At 45.9% G+C, this 20,352-nt stretch overlaps 1 protein-coding gene across 9 annotated transcripts in view; it reads left to right on the top strand.

Annotated features, from left to right (window-relative positions):
- Window positions 1–20,352, top strand: part of Nap1l4 (nucleosome assembly protein 1 like 4) — a 40,931-nt gene continuing 20,579 nt past the window's right edge. For 3 of the 9 annotated variants that reach the window (XR_016538005.1, XM_090347162.1, XM_090347170.1), the window contains exons 1-6: window positions 1–87; window positions 11,301–11,330; window positions 12,520–12,578; window positions 14,341–14,440; window positions 18,786–18,927; window positions 19,033–19,119. Coding sequence is in view for 8 of the 9 variants with exons in the window: in XM_090347162.1 (XP_090203288.1) it covers window positions 11,317–11,330; window positions 12,520–12,578; window positions 14,341–14,440; window positions 18,786–18,927; window positions 19,033–19,119 (402 nt within the window). In the remaining variant the exon portion in view is untranslated. Of the gene's footprint in view, window positions 88–521; window positions 801–858; window positions 1,141–1,174; window positions 1,323–7,283; window positions 7,386–9,967; window positions 10,351–11,300; window positions 11,331–12,519; window positions 12,579–14,340; window positions 14,441–18,785; window positions 18,928–19,032; window positions 19,120–20,352 lie in introns of those variants that run through there. The other 6 variants (XM_090347164.1, XM_090347163.1, XM_090347169.1 and 3 more) reach the window with 6 other exon arrangements.

Genomic DNA, 20,352 nt, shown 5'->3' with positions numbered 1-20,352 from the left:
GCCACGGCGGCGCAGCCCCGGAGTGAACTGAGGCACGGCCGCCACTGCCGCAGGAAGCGCGAGGTCCGGAGCGCGCGGCGCCCGCGGGTAACGGCGCGGCGGGTGGGGAGGGGCCGGGCGGGCTCGGGTGGAGGCCGGACGGGCCGAGAGCGCCGTCTCCGAGGCCGACGGCCCGAACAGGCGGCTGGGGCGGGGCGGCGGGCTGGGCCGCGGGGCGGCGGCGGCGGCGGCGGGCTGGGCCGCGGGGCGGCGGGCGGTCTCCCCTCCCTCCGCTCCGCCCGCTCCGGGCTGAAGGTCAGCGCCGCTTTGTTCCCGCCGAGGCCTCCCGCGGGGCCTCCGGCGCGCACGTGAGGTCCCGGCCCGCGCCGCCCGCCGGCGCCGCGCGCGGGGCCCGGGCGGGCCGGGACGGGGCGGCCTCCGCCCGGCCGCTCCGATCGGGTGACGAGGCTCGAGCTCCCCGCGGCTCGACGGGTGACGGCGGCGCCCCGGCGGGCCTCGAGTCGTGCGCTGTGGGAAAGTCACCTTCCAGGGCGCACGCGTCCCGCGCGGCGGGCTCCGTCCGGCTCCGGAGCCGCCGGGGGTCTGGACTCCTCCCTCGGCGCTGCCGGGGCCGCCCGCCGAGCCCCGCGGTCGCGATAAGACCCCGCCCGAGCCGCCGCCGCCGTCTGCTGAGCCCGATTAGAGCACGGGGAGTCCGGAGTGCGGGTCCGGTCCCCGGCCCTGCGCCTGGCCTCGAACTGCCCTTCTCGGAGGAGCCCGGCGGCCCTCTGGCCGCCTGGGGAGTCGCGGTCCGGGCCCAGGCACGTGTGAGAGTTCCTGCCAGGGCCGGGTCGGCCTCAGAGTTGAGGACTGCCAAGTTGGTGCCACGGGGGGAGCCCCAGGGGCTGCGCGGAGCGGTTCACCAGTCCCAAAGCTCCGTTCACGAAAGCCTGGGAGGCAGAGCCGGCGCAGCGTCCCTGCCGGACACGCTGGGGCCTGGACTCAGCGCGGGTGCCGAGCTCACCTTCTCCTCCTCCCGTTCATTCCAACTGGCTCTGAAGCTCAGTCCTCCGATCTCAGCCTTCCGCGGAGCTAGGATTACCGTGTGATCCAGGGACGCCTGGCTAATGAAGGCTTTTGTTTTCCCTTCCGCATTTCATTGTATTTATCGCTTTAAATTTCATTACATGTTTGTACGGAGAGGTTACAAGGTCCACAAGTCACAGGTTATGAGTTCAGTACTTACCCCGTTGGCCCCCTCTTCCCAGTCCAGTGAGAAGTTTTTACTGAGGGATTATCTCAGTCAAAAATCCCCTACTGGATTTGGCGCCCAAAGGCCTCAGGTTGGTGTGTTTTTTTGCTCACTGCTGACACCTGTACGGTTTTGAACCGCACTTCCAATGACCACTTGTGAACTGTTATTCAGAATAGTTTGATTTTTCTGCCTGGGCTGGCTTCATACCGCAGTTCTTCTAGCTCAGCCTCCTGAGTAGCTAGGATTGAAGGTGTGAGCTGCCAGGGCCTGGCTGAAACAGTCTTTTTGTATGCACTGGTTCCAAGGCTTCTGGCCTTGAGTTGTTGCTAAACTTTTGCTCGTTTTTTAATTGCACTTGAGGTTTTGGGGTAAGTGTTCCTTTTCGTTTAACAGTTTCATGGCCTTACAGAATACTAAACTGATGAGCTGATTCAGGTTGGTGGGATGAATTCTCCGGAAGGCGGTGGGTGGTTAGGAATCATTTAGTGACGGATCACTTGTTGAGGTAGACTGGGTAGAACGGATGAATTTTCTCAGATTGTTATTGCCTGATTTGGAGAAAGTAGAAAAGAATTTTTTTTTGTTTTTCGTTTTGTAAATTAAGCTTTTCTTAAAATTTGAAAGGATTGAAAAGCTTAAAGAAAGTAAAATATTGGCCCATAAAAGTATTTTAGACTTTTTTTTTCTTAATAGTCTAATCTTAGGGCTTAAACTCAGGGCCTGGGCTCTATCCCTGAGCGTTTGTGCTCTAGGCCTAGCCCTTTACCACTTGAGCCACAGTACTACTTCTGACTTTTTAAAAGTAGTTTATTGGGGATAAGAGTCTTACAGACTTTATCGCCTGCACTGGCTTAGAACTGCAAATCCTCAGATTCTCAGCTTTCTGAGTAGGATTACAGGTGTAAGAAACCTGGCTTTTAGACTTGACTACTGTGAACTTTTCTTGTCTGTCATGGAGATTGAGCTCTGGGTCTGGGTGTTGTTCCTGAGTTCTTCAGCTCAAGGCTACCACCCTACCCCTTGAGCCACAGCGCCATTTCTGGTTTGTGCCACTTCTGGTTTGCACGGTGGCTCACGCCTGTAATCCTAGCTACTCAGGAGGCTGAGATCTGATGAGCAAGGTTCAAAGCCAGCCTGGGCACAAAAGGGCCTGAGACTCTTATCTCCAATTAACCTCTACAAAATGGGAAGTAGGGCCATAGCCTTGAACTGAAGAGCTCAGGGACAGCACCCAAGCCAAGTTCAAGCCACATAACCCACCAAAAAGAAAAAAAAAGTCTCAAGGACTTTTTAGTGCCCAGGCTGGCTTTGAACCATATCCTCAGATCTCAGCCTCCCGAGTAGCTAGGATTATAGGCATGAGCCACCACTCCTGGCTATAGATTTTTTGTGTGTGTATGTGAGTAATTGGGGTTTGAGTGCTGTCCCTGAGTGCTGTCCTTCCCCCCCACCCCCCACTGGGACGTTGCACTTGATAAGCAAGCACTTTGCCACTGAGCTACAGCCCAGCCCAGTAATTTTTGTTTCATCAGGTTTTTTTCCCCCTGTTTTTGTAGCACTGAGGAATCAAACCCAGGGCTTCATGCATGCTAGGCAAGCACTCTACCACTAAGCTGTATTCCCAGTCTTCCCTGAGCTTTTGTGCTCAAGGCTAGAGCTCTATCTACTATTTGAACCGCAGCTCCATTTCTGGGCTTTTTATGGTTAGTTGGACATGAGTCTTTTGGACTTTCCTGAACTTTCCTACACAAGCTGGCTTTTGAATCACTAACCTCAGATGTCAGCCTCCTGGGTAAGATTACAGGTGTGAGCCACTGGCTCCTGACTGTTTGAGTCTTAAGATGCTCCCTTTAGAATGAGCCTAGTTGTATCCATCAGGAACTCAAGTCTAGCCTAGGCAGCACCAGGAAGACCAGTCTCACCCGCGACAACAACAAAACGACAGAGTAACTTATTACTGAGAGCACACTGATTCCCTTGTAGCTGTTCCTGGATTAACATATTCCTCTTTTTTTTTTTTTTTTTTTTTCCCCTGGTCTTGGGGCCTGGGGCCTGTCCCTGAGTAGCTTCTGCTCAAGGTTAGTGCTTTAGCACTTGAGCCACAGCACCACTTTCAGCCTTTTCTGAGTAGTTTATTGGCGATGAGAGACTCGTGGATTTTTCCTGCCTTGGCTGGTTTGGAACTGTGATCCTTGGATCTCAGCCTTCTGAGCAGCTAGATTACAGGCATGAGCCATCCACACCTGACTTCCATTTTTTGTATTTCTTTAGAGACTGTTCTCTCTAGAAATAGGAGGTGACCTCAAGTATAAATGTGTAAATATTACAGAATTAACTCTTTACTTTGTGCCAGTCCTAGGGTTTGAACTCATGGCCTGAGTGCAGTCCCTGATCTTTTAGCTCAAGGCCTAGTGCTCTCCCACTTGAACTGCAGCTTCACTTCCAGCTTTATTGGGTGCTAATTAGAGATAGTTTCATGGACAACTTTCTAGAAAGCCCAGGCTGGCTTCAAACCTCAATCCTGAGATATCAACCTCCTGATTGGCTAGGATTACAGGCATGAGCTTCTCCCACCCAGATCAAAATTACAGGTTTTTGTTGTTGTTTTTGTTTTATGATGATGATGCTGGAAATTGAACCCAGTGTTTCACACATGCTCAGCAAATTCTCTACTGCTGAGCCCATCTCCCTAACCTAGAATTTATTTCACAGGTGCTTTCTTTCTTTTGGTTGTATGCAGTTTAAAACCTGTACAAAGGAGGCAGAGCTGTGGCTCCCTATGGTAGAGCACCCACCTTGAGTGAAAAAGCGATCAAGCCCTTAGTTCAAGCCCTAGTACCTGCCCCCAATAAATAAAAAACTAAATAAAGCCAGGCGTGGTGGCTCACACCTGTAATCCTAGCTACTCAGAAAGCTGAAATCTGAGGATCACACTTCAAAGCCAGCCCAGCACTGAAAAGTCAGACTCTTATCTCCAGTTATTCACCAGAAACTGGAAGTGGCACTGTGGTTCAAGGGGTAGGGCACAACCCACAAAAAGAAAAAAACAACAACAAAACTAAATAAAACCTGGGGGATTAAGGTTCAAAGCCAGCTTATTAAGAACAGTTCTAGAGATTCCATCTCAAATTAGTGAAATGTTGGACTGGCTGTGTAGCAGGAGAGTGAGGCCCTGAATTCAAGCCCTAGTACCAACACAAAAATCAAACAGCAGTAACCTAAAGTCCTGTATAAGTTGATGTTGTACTTCTAAAAACTGTATGGAAACATAAAATGTTCGTTTTGTTATCTTGTAACAAAACAATTTAAAACCCTTCAGACCTAAAGCCTCTCACAGAAAGAAAGTGGCAGGTACCATTGCTGCTGGATCCAGTCTTCCCAGTGACCCTGAGTTTCTTGGGAATTTGAACGGAGATTGATAGCCAAGGGGTACTTACCTTTTTTTGTTTAAAAGGAAACCTAGAGTAAGTTTTTCTGTGCTATGGTAGAAGAAGGCCGCTGGTGAGCACACAGGGGAACACCTCTCTTCACCCTCAGACTGTTTTGCATGGGACCTCTTGATTAGCACTTGTGAGGAATGTCTCTTGAGCACATACTTAATAGCCAGGAGGCCTTTACTGTTGGGTAAAAAGTGAAGATTATGTGTTGGAGTGTTAAGACATTTAAAGAAATAGTTTGCAGGGTAGGTTGATTGGTTTGCATTGGGCAGATTGGTTTTCTACTCTGCCTGCTGAGAGGAAGCAGACTGCTTTACTTGGTCTGTCTTTGAATTAAAAATCTTGTGTGTTTTTAGTGACTGGAGGGACATTGTATTTTTGTGCTAAGAGAACTACAAAAGGCCACTTTGTTAACTTACCTTTTAATCTTGACCACTTGCTGTGTAGTCTTAAATTTCCTGTTGTTCCTGCAAGTGCACTGTCAACTGTTAGAACTAAACATGGTTCATCCCATATCCAGAGGGAAAGGCCACTTCAAAAATAAGGTGATGAGGGGTTGGAAATGTGGCTTAGTGGTATAGTGCTTACCTAGCATTCATGAAGCCCTGGGTTTGACTCCCCCAGTACCACATAGAAAAGGCCAGACAGAAGTGGTGCTGAGGATCAAGTGGTAGAGTGCTAGACTTCAGCAGAAGCAGCTCAGAGGCAGTTCTCAGGCCCTGAGGTCAAGCCCCGCAACAGACAAAAACACAAAAAACCTCACATATCTACTCCCTATTTGGGGCTGGGAGTATGGTCTAGTGGTAGAGTGCTTGCCTAGCATGCATGAAGCCCTGGGTTCAATTCCTCACTACCACATACATAGAAAAGGCCAGAAGTGGTGCTGTGGCTCAAGGGCAGAACACTAGCCTTGGGAAAGCCCCAGGACAGTTTTCAGGCTCAGAATTCAAGCCCCAGGACTGGCAAAATAATAATTTATGGTAGAAATCTTTTTTTTTTTTTTTTTTGCCAGTCCTGGGCTTGAGCTCAGGGCCTGAGCACTGTCCTTGGACTTTCTCAAGGCTAGAGCTCTACCACTTGAGCCTCAGCACCACTTCCGGCTTTTTTTCTGTGTGTGGTACCGAGGAATTGAACCCGGGTCTTTGTGCATGCTAGGCAAGCACTCTACCACTAGGCCAAACTCCCGGCCCCAGCAATACTTTTTTTTGGTATGATTTTGTTGTGGGGCATGAACTCAGAGTCTCGGTGCTGTCCCTGACTTCTTAGCTCTGCCACTCTGAGCCAATCTTATGGTTGTTAATTGGAGATAAGACTTGACAGACTTTCCTGCCAGGGCTGGCTTTGAACTGTAATGGTCAGATTTCAGTCTACTGAGTAGCTAGGTTTACAGGTGTGAGCCACCAGTTTTTTGTTTTGTTTTGGTATTTTGTAGGTCATGGGGCTTAAACTATGGGCCTGGGCTCTTTCCCTGAACTCTTCAGCTCAAGGCTACTGCCCTACCCCCGGAGCCACAGCCCCACTTCCCGTTTTCTAGAGGTTAATTGAAGACAAGAGTCTCAAGGTCTTTAGTGTCTGGGCTTGCTTTGAACCTTGATCCTCAAATCTCAGTCTCCTGAGTAGCTAGGATGACAGGTATATAGATTGAGTATTCACTATTGCAAAGTAGCTTTCAGTTTCTGCATCTATAAGCACAGTTCTCAGTTCTGGGGTCTTTTATTGAATTAAAAAAAAAAGTCTTTTCCTTGCTCCCCTTTCTACAGTGGAAGACATTTTCACGGCTTCTTGGTATATTTAATTAGCATCCTGGTTACCTTCTGACACTGGGATGGTGTTGATGGACTTGGCCAGGCTCCATTGAAGAGGCCAGTGTGAGATGGGAACCACTTCTGTGCTCTGCAGGTTTTACACGTGGAGGCACCTGGATATCTCTGGTGGGCATTCTAATTTTTTCCCCTGCCCTGGGCCTGCCAGAGTTCATCCAGGGATTTAACACTGAGCCATGCCTCCAGCCTTTTTCCTTTAGTTTACTGGATAGAGTCTAGAGTTTTTTCCAGGATAGCCTTTCCCATGATTCTCTTATCCATGCCTTCTGATAGCTGGGATGCCAGGTTCAGTTTGTTGGTTGAGATGGAGCTTGCTTGGCTTTGCCCCAACTGCCCTCATTGTTGTCATTCCCCTTGTGTTTGTTAATGGCTGGTACTTCACTATTTGAACACACTTCCAGCCTGGCTTCTTTGCTTGTTAATTGGAAATGGAGTCTTATGGACTTTTCTGCCTGGGCTAGCTTCAAATTTTAGTCCTCTAGATCTCAGCCTCCTGATAGGTAGAATTACAGGTGTGAGCCATGAGTGCTGTGTTTAGTCTGTGTGAGCGTATTCTATATACAAGGTTCAGCTTGCCATCCTTTAGACCAGGTTATTTGTGCTTTTAGTTTATGTTACTACTAATTTCATATGGCTTAAAGGCTCCAATTCAATATGGATTAAATAAATTCTGAAGAGTTGAGTGTCATTCTGTGGGAGGGGAGGCCCCTTTTGCCTTGTCTGGATGGCTGTGTTCAGTTATTCAGCATGATTTCTTTGCACTCCAGGATTGGTTCACCATCTTTTCTAGACACACCCATCTTCTTGGAAACACAGCAGAATCGAACCGAAGGGTTCTCAGCTGACCAAGCTAGCAACAGAAGCTTCTGTTGAGCTGGTAGAGGTGGAGAGGTATGCAGTGACTGGAGGCAGTAGGGTAGTGTCAGAAGGATCTGTACTTGAGAGCCAGACCTACATCATACTAGCCATGTCACCTTGGACTAGGCCTCTCACCTTCTAGAGCAGCTTCCTGACTTGTAAACAGACTGAGGCTGCTCACGCCTTGGGTAAGCTGGTATGTGAGTTAGGTGAAGCATCTATTGGTAGTTGAGAGGTATTGGAAATGAAGGTGAAAATAAATCTGTTCATAAGCTGGCAGTAGCACCTGCGCCCAGGACAGTAGACTCCTTTTCACTGTGTGTGTGTGTGTGTGTATTTGTGTGTGCGTGTGCAAGCATGCACACACCTGTGCATGCATGTATGTGTGCCTGCATGTACAAATTCAAGGGAAGACAGTGAAAAATTCTGGTTATGTAGCCACACTATAGGTGATACCAGTTTGTAACCAGTTTGACAGGATGGATCAGAATCAATTCTTTGACCCAAAAATCCTGCATGACAATCCTACAGTTACTATACAAAATCAGAATAATTGGGATGGAAAGCTATATTAAAGATGTTCTCTGAGACCCTACTCAAATGTCTACCATAGAAAAGCTACCTTTAGCTGAGCAGTGGCTCATGTATGTAATCCTGCCTACTCAGAAGGCTGTGATTGGTGGTTACAGTTTGAAGTTTGAAGCCAGCCCAGGCAGAAGAGTCCCTTAGAGACTCTTATCTCCAATTAATTACAGAAAAAGCTGGAAGTAGCTCTGTGGCTCAAGTGGTAGTGTATTAGCCTTGAGCAAAAGGATTCCAGGGATAGCACGAAGGTCCAGAGTTCAAGCCTTAGAACTGGCAGAAAGAGAAAAGCTACCTGTAAGCCAGTAGCTCATGCATGTAATCCTAGCTACTTAGGAGGATGAGATTTGAAGCCAGTGCAGGCAGAAAAGTCCCTGTGAAACTCTTATCTCGAATTAACCATTTAAAAACTGGTAGTAGAGCTGTGGCTCAAGTAGTAGAATGCTAATCTTGAGCATAAAGAGGCTCAGGGACAGTGCCCAGGGCTTGAATTCAAGTCCCATGACCAACCAAAAGAGAAAAGCCCCAAACAGTGTTCTAACAACTGGCAGATGGTGTATTCACTGTAAAGAGTTGCCTGCTTTTATAATGTAAGAGTAGGTTATGCTTGTAGCATCAACTTGAATCCCAGATAAGTTTGACTTCTGCAGAAGGTAATGAGAACAAATGAGGGTTCTTAAAATCTACTTTGGAGCCAGGCACTTGAGGCACATACCTGTAAATCCTAGCTACTCAGGAGGGTGAGATCTGAGGATTGCAATTTGAAGCCTGCTTGGGTGGGAAAGTCCATGAGACTCAACACCCAACTGCCAAAAACCCAGAAGTGGAGCTGTGGTTCAAGTAGTAGAACACCAGCTTTGAGCAAAAAAGCCCCAGGATTGGCATGTTTGCATTCCCCATCCCCCCACTATACAAATAAAAAGTAAACATACACAAAAAATAATAAATTAGTTTGGGTAACTGCCATGGTAGAGGTAGGGTGAGATTTGATATATTGCTTTTCCCCCTGCTTCCTTAAAATAGCTTAAAATTTTAAAAAAGACAATACATTATGTGTCCATATACATTATATTCAGTGCATTTTTAATTTACTTTTTTGCTAGTCTTGGGCCTTGAGCTCAGGGTCTGACAATTGTCCTTGGGCTTTCTCAAGGATAGAGCTCTACCACTTGAGTCACAGCACCCCTTCTGGCTTTTTTTTTTTTTTTTTTTTTTTTTAATGTATGTGGTACTGAAGAATCAAACCCGGGTCTTTGTGCATGCTAAGCAAGCACTCTACCACTAGGCCAAACTCCTGGCCTTCAGTGCATTTTATTTTGAAAAAGTATAAACCTAATAACATTTGTAGATCATACATTTTTTATTTTCTTGTGTGTGTGTGTGTGTGTGTGTGTGTGTGTGTGTGTGTGTGTGTGTGTCAGTGTGTCAGCTTTGGGGCTTGAGCTCAAGACCTGGCATGTTGTCCTTAAGCTCTTTTCCTCTACCACTTTGAACCACAGCACCACTTCCAGTTTGTTGAGTAGTTAATTGGAGATAAGAATCTCACAAGGACTTTGCCTGAGCTAGCTTCAAACTGCAATCCTCAGATTTCAGCCTCCTGAGTAGCTAGGATTATAGGCATAGATCATAAGTTCTGAGGAGCTAATTTTTTGTGAGAAGTTTGGGCTGTGCTCAGACCCCAGGAGTAAGGCCATAGCCAGGCTAGCTAGAGCAGCCATTAGGGAGATGCTGTTAGATACATATATCTAATATGTGTCTGTGTCTACTTTGTGTCTCTTGTCTAGTGGGAAGATTGTGGCAGCCTCAAGTTCATTGCACATTCAGGGCTTTTTAAAATTAGCTAACACTAATTATATTGGGGGATTTCATTATATATTTCCACTTGTTTATAATGTCTTCCAGTCAGTTTACCCCCTCTGTACAACTCTTCCTTTCCCATCTAGGGCCCTTCAACTCTTCCTTTCTCATCTAGGGCCCTTTTGTTTTACAAGTGCAAAAAACCCACTTCATTTAATTTTCATTAATTTTAATCCAGTGCTATATGGATTCTGTGTCCAGTGGTCTTAGCAGGAAGGTTGCTTAGATTGGCAGGAACCACGCCACTGTTTCCATGGACATTGGACACAAGTTATCTCTCCCCAGATTTGTGAAGTTTACCACCAGGAGTCAATGTTGCTTTTTGCATTGTGCACTTAAGCATATCTCTTTCCCACATAGAATTTGGTTTTTACCTTAGACTTAAACAAACACCTTTAATTTTAAGAAGAACCCTATTTTCCTTTGGAGTTCTGGGGACCCAAAAGGGCTCTGTGCTCACAGCCAGCACAGAGGGTCCAACACCACAGCCTTCCAGACGTACTTTCCGTTTAGAAGTCTCTTCCCAGCTGGCCTCCACAGGTTCCAAGACAGCAGAAAGGTGATGCATTTAGATTTGGTTTCACAGTTAATACCAAGTTCTTCTATTTTGAAAAACATCCTTGAGGCTATTTTTAATATTCATAGATAGAAAGTCACCTTATTCTTCTGTCCAGAGATAGTAATTTTAAAGACACCTTCTAAAAACAGATCATAATAGGTATATTATAAAGTATCTCTACACAACAGTATATCACAAAGTAATGAAAGATGCAGAATGAGCAGATATAATTAGAACATCACCCGGTGTGTTAATTCAAGAAGCAATGTAAGCCCGGCACTATGGCTAACACCTGAAATCCTAGCTACTCTGGAGGTTGAGATCTGAGAACCACAATGGTAGAAGAGCAGCCTTGGGTAAAAAAGCCAAGTGAATGTACAAGTCCTTGAGTTCAAGCCTAGTACTGGCACAAAAGAAAAATGACAGCTTAGAAAAATGGCAGTGTGGGCTGGGATGTAGCCCAGTGGCAAAGCACTTGCCTAGGAAGTGCAATGTCCTGGGTTTGATCCCCAGTGCCAAAAAAGAAAAGACAAAAAAAAAAATGCAGTTTAAAAAAAAACAACAAAAAAAGAAAAATGACAGTAAATGTTTTCAAATTGCTCTAAAATAACTGGGCCTAGCATACTATGTGTTTCTGTTGTTGGATTCATTAGCGATAAGGCAAAGTAAGATTGATAATTGTTCTTGTTCTCTGGTGCCAACAAGAGAGATTATTAAGAATAAAATAGTTACATAATGAAATGCATAGACTTTGAGTGCACTTTAATGAGCTTTGAATAATGTGTGTACCCAAGTAAACTCCTGCAGGATCTGGGTCATCTCCTTCGGCCAAGTAAGGTCTCTGTTGCCCTTTTAGTTCATTTCCATGCCACAGACCGTGTTACTTATTCAGTACCTGTGGAGAGGTGTTTTCTTTGTGAATATAACTCTCCATGCTTTTTCATTTGTAGGAGATAAAGCGTTCAGATGGCAGATAACAGGTAAGCCAAAGTGGGCTTTTGTATGGGATGTAGTTGATGGAGTGGCTCCAGTGGTAGAGCGCCTTCTAACATGCAGGAGACCCCACTGCTGCTAAAACAGTCAAGTGTGGTTGTAGTGAGAGCCAAGACACCGCTCAGTAACGTTTATCAGTTAAATTCGTTCAAGGTCTAGATGGTAGCTTTTTATCCCTTTATTATCTGAGCTGGTGAAGAGATGGCTTTCATGAGTAGTGTCTCAGGTATTGATACCAGGAGACCAAAGCCGTTACTGTGCTTCCCAGCCTCCAGTCTCAGCCTCCCCGGGGAAGTCACATCATTTGAGGTGGCTCGTCCAGTGCTCAAGGGGGGGATTTTTGAAGGTTTGTCAAGGTCATTGTTGATTTTGTATCTTCTCTGATGTTTGCTTTTGTAAAGCTGTGTGTGTGTGCATATGCACTTTTATTGAAGGGCCTCTGTCCCTTTTTTTTGCTCACGGTTGGCACACTACCACTGAGTCATAGCTCTTACATTTGGCTTTTGGTGGTAAATTAGAAGTTGAGAATATCACAAACTTTTCCTGCCTGAGCTGGCTTTGAACTGCAATTCTCAGAACTCAGCTTCTTGAGTTGTTAGGATTGCAGGCATGAGTCACTGGTTCCTACCTGAGTTGATTTTTTGTGTGCCTTTCCTGGAGCTGGAACCTAGGTCCTGGGTGCTATCCATGAGCTTTTTCCTTTTTGCTTAAAGCTACTACTTGAGCCACAGCTCTGCTTGGAGCTTTTTAGCAGTTAATTGGAGATGAGTCTCTTGGGCATTTCTGCCTCAGCTGGATTGGAGCTGCTTCAGCCTCCTGAGTAGCTAGGGTTATAGGTATGAGCCATCGGCATCTAGCTGAGTTGAATGTTTTTGAAAACACTTTATAGCTGCTGTTTAAAGTGATGTGGCTGTCGTCCACCTCACAGGCTGCTGGCTGGCTGGTTTGAGGGTTGAGAGCGGATTCTGAGGAAAGAGGTTGTAGAAATGAAAACAAGAAACACATGCTTGGTGGTGGGTAGGTAGGTAGAGGGGAATCTCACCATACGTCAGTGTTTTCTTCCCACCCAAGTGGGAAGTCCCTGCAGACCCCTCTTTATAGGTTATGTAAGAAAAATGCATCTTTGTTTGCCTTTGGAACCTTTCTTGACAATAACACTTTTTAAACATGTTTCAGTTTTTCAGATGGAGCTCCTGCAGATTCTGTGGAAGCTGCTAAAAATACAAATAACACAGGTTAGTCTACGCACATGAAACAGCGTTGGAGGGTATGTGTGAGGAACGGGCCACTCCTCCTGGAGCTGGTGATAATACCAAAAAAGGATTTCCATCCTTGGAAGATTTCAGGAAAGTTACAGTAACCAAGGAAACTTTGTACCTTGTTTTGTGGAAGTCCAGACTCTAAAAGCAATGAGAGCAGTGAGTATAGTACTTGCCCCTTTGCATCTGTTCTCACTTGGCTTGGCATAAAAAACACATGACACTTTGCCATCTGTACCCTTAACATGCTTTCTTCTGCTTGTTTTGAAATAAACCAAGATGTATCTTGCTGTTAAATTCAAAGTGATCTCTTTATTAAGACATTTATATGCCTGTAATCCCAGCATTTGGGGTCTGAGGCAGGAGGATCACAAATTCTAGGCCAGCTTGAGCTGTATAATGAGACCCTTAAAAACTCATAGTACAACACCATCATTTGATTGCCCCCCCCTCCTGTTCTCAGGCTGGGCGCTGTCTCTGAGCTTCTTTTGGCTCAAAGCTAACGCTTTACCATTTGACTCACAGTGCCACTTATAGCTTTCCCTGAGTGTATTGGAGATAAGGCATCAGATCTCAGCCTCCTGAATAGCTAAGATTACAGATGTGAGCCATTAGGGTCTGGCTTGTACAACTCTGTGGTAATTTTTTGGGGGGAGGGGCAGTCCTAAGGGTTGCACTGTCATTGGGCTTTCTCAAGGCTAGAGCCCTACTGCTTGAGCCTTATCACCACTTCTAGCTTTTTCTATGTAGGTGGTACCAAAGAACTGAACCCGGCTTTTCATGCATGCTAGGCAAGCATTCTATCACTAGGCCAAACTCCCTCCCCAAATTACATTTTTTTAATTTCCCAAATAAAGGAAGTCTATAGAGGGCTAGGAATGTGACTTAGTGGTACAGTGCTTGCTTAGCATCCTTGAAGCCCTGGGTTTGATTCCTCTATCAAGTATACAAAAAAAGCCAGAAGGGGTGCTGTGGCACAAGTAGCAAGTGGTAGAGTGTTAGCCTTGAGCAAAAAGAAGTTCAGGGACAGGGCCTAGGCCCTGAGTTCAAGCCTCAGGACTAGCAAAAAAAAAAAAAGCAGAGGGAGGGTTTGTTGGACACTTAGTGTTTTAACAGTGGACTAAATATTGCCATGCCATTATCGGAGCTGAATGATAGTTCTTTCAGTTCATATTTGTTTATTGGGAAACAAACCACAAGTCAGTAAATCCATTACAGAAGTGGGAGGGAGTGAGGTAATTAAGGAATGCTTTGAGGAAGAGGTGGATTTGGTAAATGGCTTTCCAAGGAGAGAGAAGCAGCACTTGAAAAAGAAGCTTGAAAAAACAATACAGTGAGCTGATGAGAATGGTCTTTTTAGACTGAGGAGGGATAAGGTTCCATGCCGGAAGGTGCCGTTTTACTTTGAGAAGCTAGTTGTATTTTTGTCCTTGGTTTTGAACACCGCTTTTGGATTTGGGGAAAGGGAGATAACTGGAGAGTAATCACCTGAACGCCTCGGTTGTGAGATTGGAGGTTAGCAACAGGAGAGTGCTCAGAATTTCTACGTATCCTTCAGGTGATGAAATGCTTCTAAAATAAAACGGCTATTTTCCACACAGATTCTTTTGCTATGTTTAGAAATTAGTAGCTAAGCAAAGCTAAGTATTAGATACACATTGGTGGTTTTCAATTCCTAGCGGTTCTGATTGCTTTGGGTATATATTTATATTTCTGGTCTTGCCTTTTATTTTATCAGAAAAGCTCACAGATCAGGTGATGCAGAATCCACAGGTTCTAGCAGCTTTACAGGAGCGGCTTGAAAATGTCTCTCACACTCCCTCCAGCTACATTGAAACGTAAGTAGGCTGCTAGAACAATAGATGTCACTTCAAAACCAAAGACTCACATAGTGAGAAACAACTCTTTATTCTGCCAACATTGCCTGTAGAGCCAGAGGGCCCAAAGACCAAAGTCGTTGGCTCCAGGCTTGGAAGGAGTGTCCATTGGCTGCTGGGTGGTGCATAGTGCCATCCTGTGGTGGAGAGAGGATTTACGCATCAACCGCTTTGGCAAAAGACTATGTTGACTGGCTTCTGAGTTTACTAAGAAAAGTTTGCCTGGCTCCTTGGTGCTGATGAGTCTTGGCAATGGACCAGTCATCTGGGGCTTTTGTTTTTGTGACAGGGACTCTCTGTAGACCCTGGGCTTTGATCTTCCTGCCTCTGCCTGACATTGTAGGGCATCTGGGTTGTTTCCATAACTTGGATGTCGTGAATAGTGAATATGGATGTGCAAGTGTCTTTACTGTATCCTGACCTGTAATGCTCTGGGTAGATGCCCCAAGAGTGGTATGGCTGTATCATATGGGAGTTCTTTTTTTTTTTTTGGTGGGTCATGAACTCTGGGCCCGGGTGCTATCCCTGAGCTCTTCAGCTCAAGGCTACTCTCCTACCCCTGAAGCCACAGCCACTTCTGATTTTCTGGTGGTTAATTGGAGATAAGAGTCTCATGGACTTTAGTGCCTGGGCTGGCTGTGAACTAAGGTCCTCAGATCTCAGCCTCTTGAGTAGCTAGGATCACAGGCGTGAGCCACTGTGCCCGGTTTTCAAAGGGTAGTTCTATATTTAGTTTTTGAGAAATCTCCAAATCACCTTCCAGAGTGTTTGTATTCGTTTACATTCCCACCAAGTGGGTAATAGGGTTTATTCTCCCTCCCCCCAATCTCTGCCAGCATTGGTTATTCTAATTCTTGATGTTGGCCAGTCATACTGGAATCTCATTGTTACTTGGATTTGCAGTTCTTTTATGGCCAGGGATGTTCATTGAGCCTGCCTTTCCTTCCTCCCCTTCCTCCCTTTCCTCCCTTTTCTCCCCTTCTTCCCCTTCCTCCCCTTCCTCCCCTTCCTCCCCTTCCTCCCCTTCCTCCCCTTCCTCCCCTTCCTCCCCTTCCTCTTCCTCCCTTTCCTTTCTTCCTCCCCTTCCTCTTTCTCCTCCTCCTTCCTTTCCTTTCCTTTCTTCCTTCCCTTCTTTCTACCTTTGTTCCTTTTGTCTGTCTTGGGGCTGGAACTCTGGACTTGGGTGTTGCCCCTGAATGCTTCAGCTCAAAGATACCTCCCTACCCCTTGAGCCATAGTGCCACTTCTGGTTTTCTAATAGTCAGCTGGAGATAAGAGTCTTGCAGACTGGACTTCCATACCTGGGCTGCCTTTGAGTCATGATCCTCAGGTCTCAATCTCCTGAGTAGCTAGGATTACAGGTGGGAGCCACTGGCACCTGGCTGGAGGCTGGAGTTTGGTTTCCTAAGTTCCTGTCTATTCTGGGTATATTAGGCCCTTGCTGAATATATAGCTTGTAAACAAACATCTCCCATTCTATCGGCTGCCTTTTTAGTTTTATAACTTTGTCCTGCTGTGCAGAAACTTTCAGCCTGATGCATTCCCATTTGTCACGACGCTAAGTTCCTTCCTAGGGCTGGGAGCATGCATGAAGCCCTAAGCTCGATTTCCCCAGTACCACATAAGCAGAAAAAGCTTGAAGTGGCACTGTGGCTCAAGTGGAAGAGCACTATCCTTGAGAAAGCCTAAGGACAGTGCCTAGGCCCTGAGTTCAAGCCCCAGGACTGGCAAAAAAAAAAAAAGGTCCTGCCTATACCAATAAGTTCTGATGTTTGTCCTACTCCTTCCTGTAGTAGTTTTAAGGTTTGGGGTTTTGTTGTTGCTTTACCATTTGTGAGGTTTAAATTCAGGGCCTGGGTGTTGTCTCTGAGCCTCTCTGTGTTCCAGGCTCTCATTCTACCATTTGAGCTACAGTGCCACTTCTGGTTTTTGAGTGGTTCATTGGAAATGAGTCTCATGGGGACTCTTCTGCCCAGGCTGGCATCAATCCCCAATCCTCAATCTATTTCCTGAGTAGCTAGGATTACAGGTGTGAGCTACTGACACTGAGCAGTTTTGGTTCTTATGTTGAGGTCCTTAGTCCATTTTGAGTTGAAATTCGTGCAGGGTGACAGATAGGGATCCGGTTTCATTCTTCGATGTATGGATGTGCAGTTGTTCCAAGATGCATATTTGGCTTTCTTGTCAACTTTCAGATTGCTATAAGTCTTCAGGCCTTTTTTTCTTTGCCAGTACCAACCTGTTTATTATTTGGGGATGTGGAATTATTATCCAGTATTAAAATGGTTTTTTTTGGCCCAGATTTGCTTAGCTATTTGTTTGATTATTTCGTGGCCCCATATGAATTCTGGAGTTGTTTCCTTCACTTTCTACAGGAAGCATATGCCCCTACCTAGTTGCGCAATGGAAATGAAGAGCTGCTTCCCCTGAAAGGGATGAGCCATTGCTGGGCTTCTGTGTCCAGTCAAATTAAGGCTTGACCTCACAAAAGTCCTACTGTGGGGTCTTCCGCATCCTCCAGGACAGTTAGAGTGGGACAGGACATTAGGTATTTGCTTTGTCAATTTAGAGTATTCTTTGGGGACTAGACAGGACTTTGGAATATTTGTTTTAATAAGAAGCCCTTGGGATTGAACCCCAGATCTCATGTGCAGTAGAGGTTTTGCAGACTTTTGCTAATTGGTGGTTGAAGTTGATAGGATGTAGTGATACTGTCTGGAGATGGAAGAGTCCAGCGTGGGTGTTGGTTACTGGTTTTCTGACCATGGCAATGGGTGAGGTGAGTGTCGTTCACTGAGAGGAACTGTAGGACTGAGGAGCAGGTCGTGGTGAAAGCCACATGAAGCCAGCAAGGCATTAGAGAGTGCTGCCTTCCTCCTAGAGCCAGTTGTCCTTAACCGTGGAAGGCATAGGACTTGACCTACCTAGGTGGCTGTTTGTCTGATGGAGCTGGGGAATCTGCACCACTGTTCCTAGTGACCATCCAGTCTTTCAGTGCCAGCCCCAGGCTTCAACTCAGAGCCTTGCATCCTCTTATGGCTTTTTTGCTCATGGCTGGCGCTCTATCTACCACTTGAACTGTACCTACAGTCCAATACTTTGTTGGCTGATTAGAGATAGTCTCGAGGACTGCACAGAGTGGCTTTGTACCTCAGTCCTCAGTAGCTGAGATTATAGGCATCAGCCACTAGCTAAAGGGTTTTATTTTCAACGAATCATTTTTGTGGGTTAGAATTTTTTCCTTCTGATGTTAGAAATACTCTATAGACATAAAAGAAAAGTTTTAAACTATACAACAGAATCTTCCCACCTCAGTGTCATTGCATGAAGACTTCTACGTGGTTCTGCATAGGCATAAACCAGGATTGTGGTCAGGACATGCTTGGGCCCTGAACGCCTTCACTGTTTTTAGTCTCTAATATCTGCTTATTTCCTTAGGGTAAGTTCTTGACGGTAGAATTACTGGATCCAAAGACCATGTTTAGGGCATGTCTGCCCTCTGGTAGAGATGGTCTACTAGAGGCTTCAGTGCCTGCCGACTAATCAGTATTTGGGCAGGGTGGGGAATGTGTACACTAGTAATGGACTTGAACTCAGCCTGAGCACTCTCCCTTAGCTTTTTTACTTAAGGCTATAGCACTCTAGCATTTGAACCACAATTCCACTGTGGGTGGGGTTTTTTGTGTTTTTTTTGTTTGTTTGTTTTTTGTGGGTTTTTTGTGTTTTGTTTTTTTTTTTTTGCCAGTCCTGGGCTTGAGCCTAGGGCCTGTGCACTGACCTTGGACTTTCTCAGGGCTAGCACTCTACCACTTGAGCCTCAGCACCACTTCCAGGGTTTTTTTTGTTTTTTTTTTTGCTATGTATGTGGGGTACCGAGGAATCAAACCCGGGTCTTTGTGCATGCTAGGCAAGCACTCTACCACTAGGCCAAACTCCCGGCCCCTGTGGGTGTTTTTTAGAATCAGTTGTGGGGCTTGAATTGTGCGCATGGCCTCTGTACCTAAGCTCTTCAGCCTAAAGCTAGAGCTCTACCACTTAAGCCACAGCACCACTTTCAGTTTTGTGGTGGTTATTGGAGATAAGTGTCATGGACTTTTTTGTGCCCAGGCTGGCTCTGAACCGAAGTCCTCAGATCTCAGCCTCCTGCATGGCTAGGATTACAGGCGTGAGCCATCATACCCAGCAGCTTTTGTCCTTTCTTCAACAGTTTTTGGGAGTTCTTTGTAAGGTTTTTCTGTTTGCCTAAATTTATTTACTAATGATGTTCTGTGGGCACAAATAGGTTTTATTCCCGTTCCTCTTCTAGCTTACCCAAAGCGGTCAAAAGGAGGATCAATGCTCTGAAACAGCTGCAGGTGCGGTGTGCACACATAGAAGCCAAGTTCTATGAGGAAGTCCATGACCTGGAGCGGAAGTACGCCGCGCTCTACCAGCCTCTGTTCGACAAGGTAGGGCACTGCTGAGTGCATTGAATCCATACAGTATGGATAGACATGTTGCCGCGTGAGTTTCCAGGTAACCTAAAACTCTAATATGATCTCGTGTTGATGCAGAGAAGAGAATTCATCACTGGTGATGTGGAGCCCACCGATGCAGAGTCAGAGTGGCACAGTGAGGATGAGGAAGAAGACAAGCTGGCTGTAAGTCAGGTGTAACTTGTGTGACTAGAAATAAGCAACCTTAAATCATCAATGCAGCTGTCCAGAGAAGAGGGCACATGAGGGTGATTAGTCCAAGAACTTTATGTGTATGTATAAGAACATAACAGTATAATTGTTTTAGGAAGGAGAAAGACTAAGGGAAGGGGGAAGATGATGGGTCTAGAGTATGTATATATGGAAATGTCAAAACAAAACCCCCTGTATCGTTAATATGCTAATAAAAAGATCTTAAGAATAAAGCAGGTTGCCCTCTTGGTTTGGGACAGTTGGGTCCTAAATAGTGACATGCTACACTATCTTAGGCAGTGCTGCTGCTCACCATGACAAGGGAGGGGGAGTCACGGCCCCTCTCACTGTTTTGGAAACCCAGAGATAGGTGAGCAAAGATTGATAGTGACACAAATGAAGTCAGCCCAGAAGGCAGCTGTGCCTCACCCCCAGTGACTGGGAACTTGGGAGCTTTGGGCAGCTGGCAGCTGGATTCATGATGTGTCTGGGGACAGCTAAGTTAAGGATGGGTCGGCATTGTGACTTGTTCACCCTTTAGTGACAGTTCCATTTTAGTGCATGGGAAGCCTCAACTTGTCATAAGGTTAACTTTGTCAATCTGGACATACTCTTTTTCTTTTTCTTTTTTTTTTTTTGACCAGTCCTGGGGCTTGAACTCATCCTGGGCACTGTCCTTGGATACGTTTTGCTCAGGGCTAGTTCTGCCACTTGAGCTACAGCACCACATGCAGCTTTTTCTATGTATTTGATACCGGAGGAATCAAACCCCACCACATGCTAGGCGAGCACTTTACCACTGGGCTATGCTTCTTCCAGCCCTGTTTTTCTTTTTTTGTTATGTATTTTTCCCCAGTTCTGGGGCTTGAACTCATGAACTTTTACTTGCTAGTTAAGTGCTCTGTCAGTTGAGCCACAAATTCAGCCCTTTTTATTTTAGGGATTTTTGTGTGTGTTAATGCACACGCCAGTATTGGGGCTTGAATTCAGAGACTGAATGTTGTCCATTAGCTTTTCCATTCAAGGTTGGCACAACATCACTTGAGCCACACCTCCAGCTCCTTGGTTAATTGGAGAAACTTTCTCATGGATTTTGAACCATGATCTTCAGATCTCAGTCTCCTGAACAGGTAGATCTCAGGCATGAGCACTGGCACTCAGCCTCCAGACTTTAATTTTTTTGCCTGTCCTGGGGCTTGTCCTTGA

Source organism: Megascapheus bottae, chromosome 16, assembly GCF_031878675.1.
Source record: "Megascapheus bottae isolate mThoBot1 chromosome 16, mThoBot2.hap1, whole genome shotgun sequence".
In the NCBI taxonomy this organism is placed as follows: Eukaryota; Metazoa; Chordata; class Mammalia; order Rodentia; family Geomyidae; genus Megascapheus; species Megascapheus bottae.
Note: the sequence above shows the minus strand (reverse complement) of the source record. Positions and strands in the feature narration are given on the sequence as shown.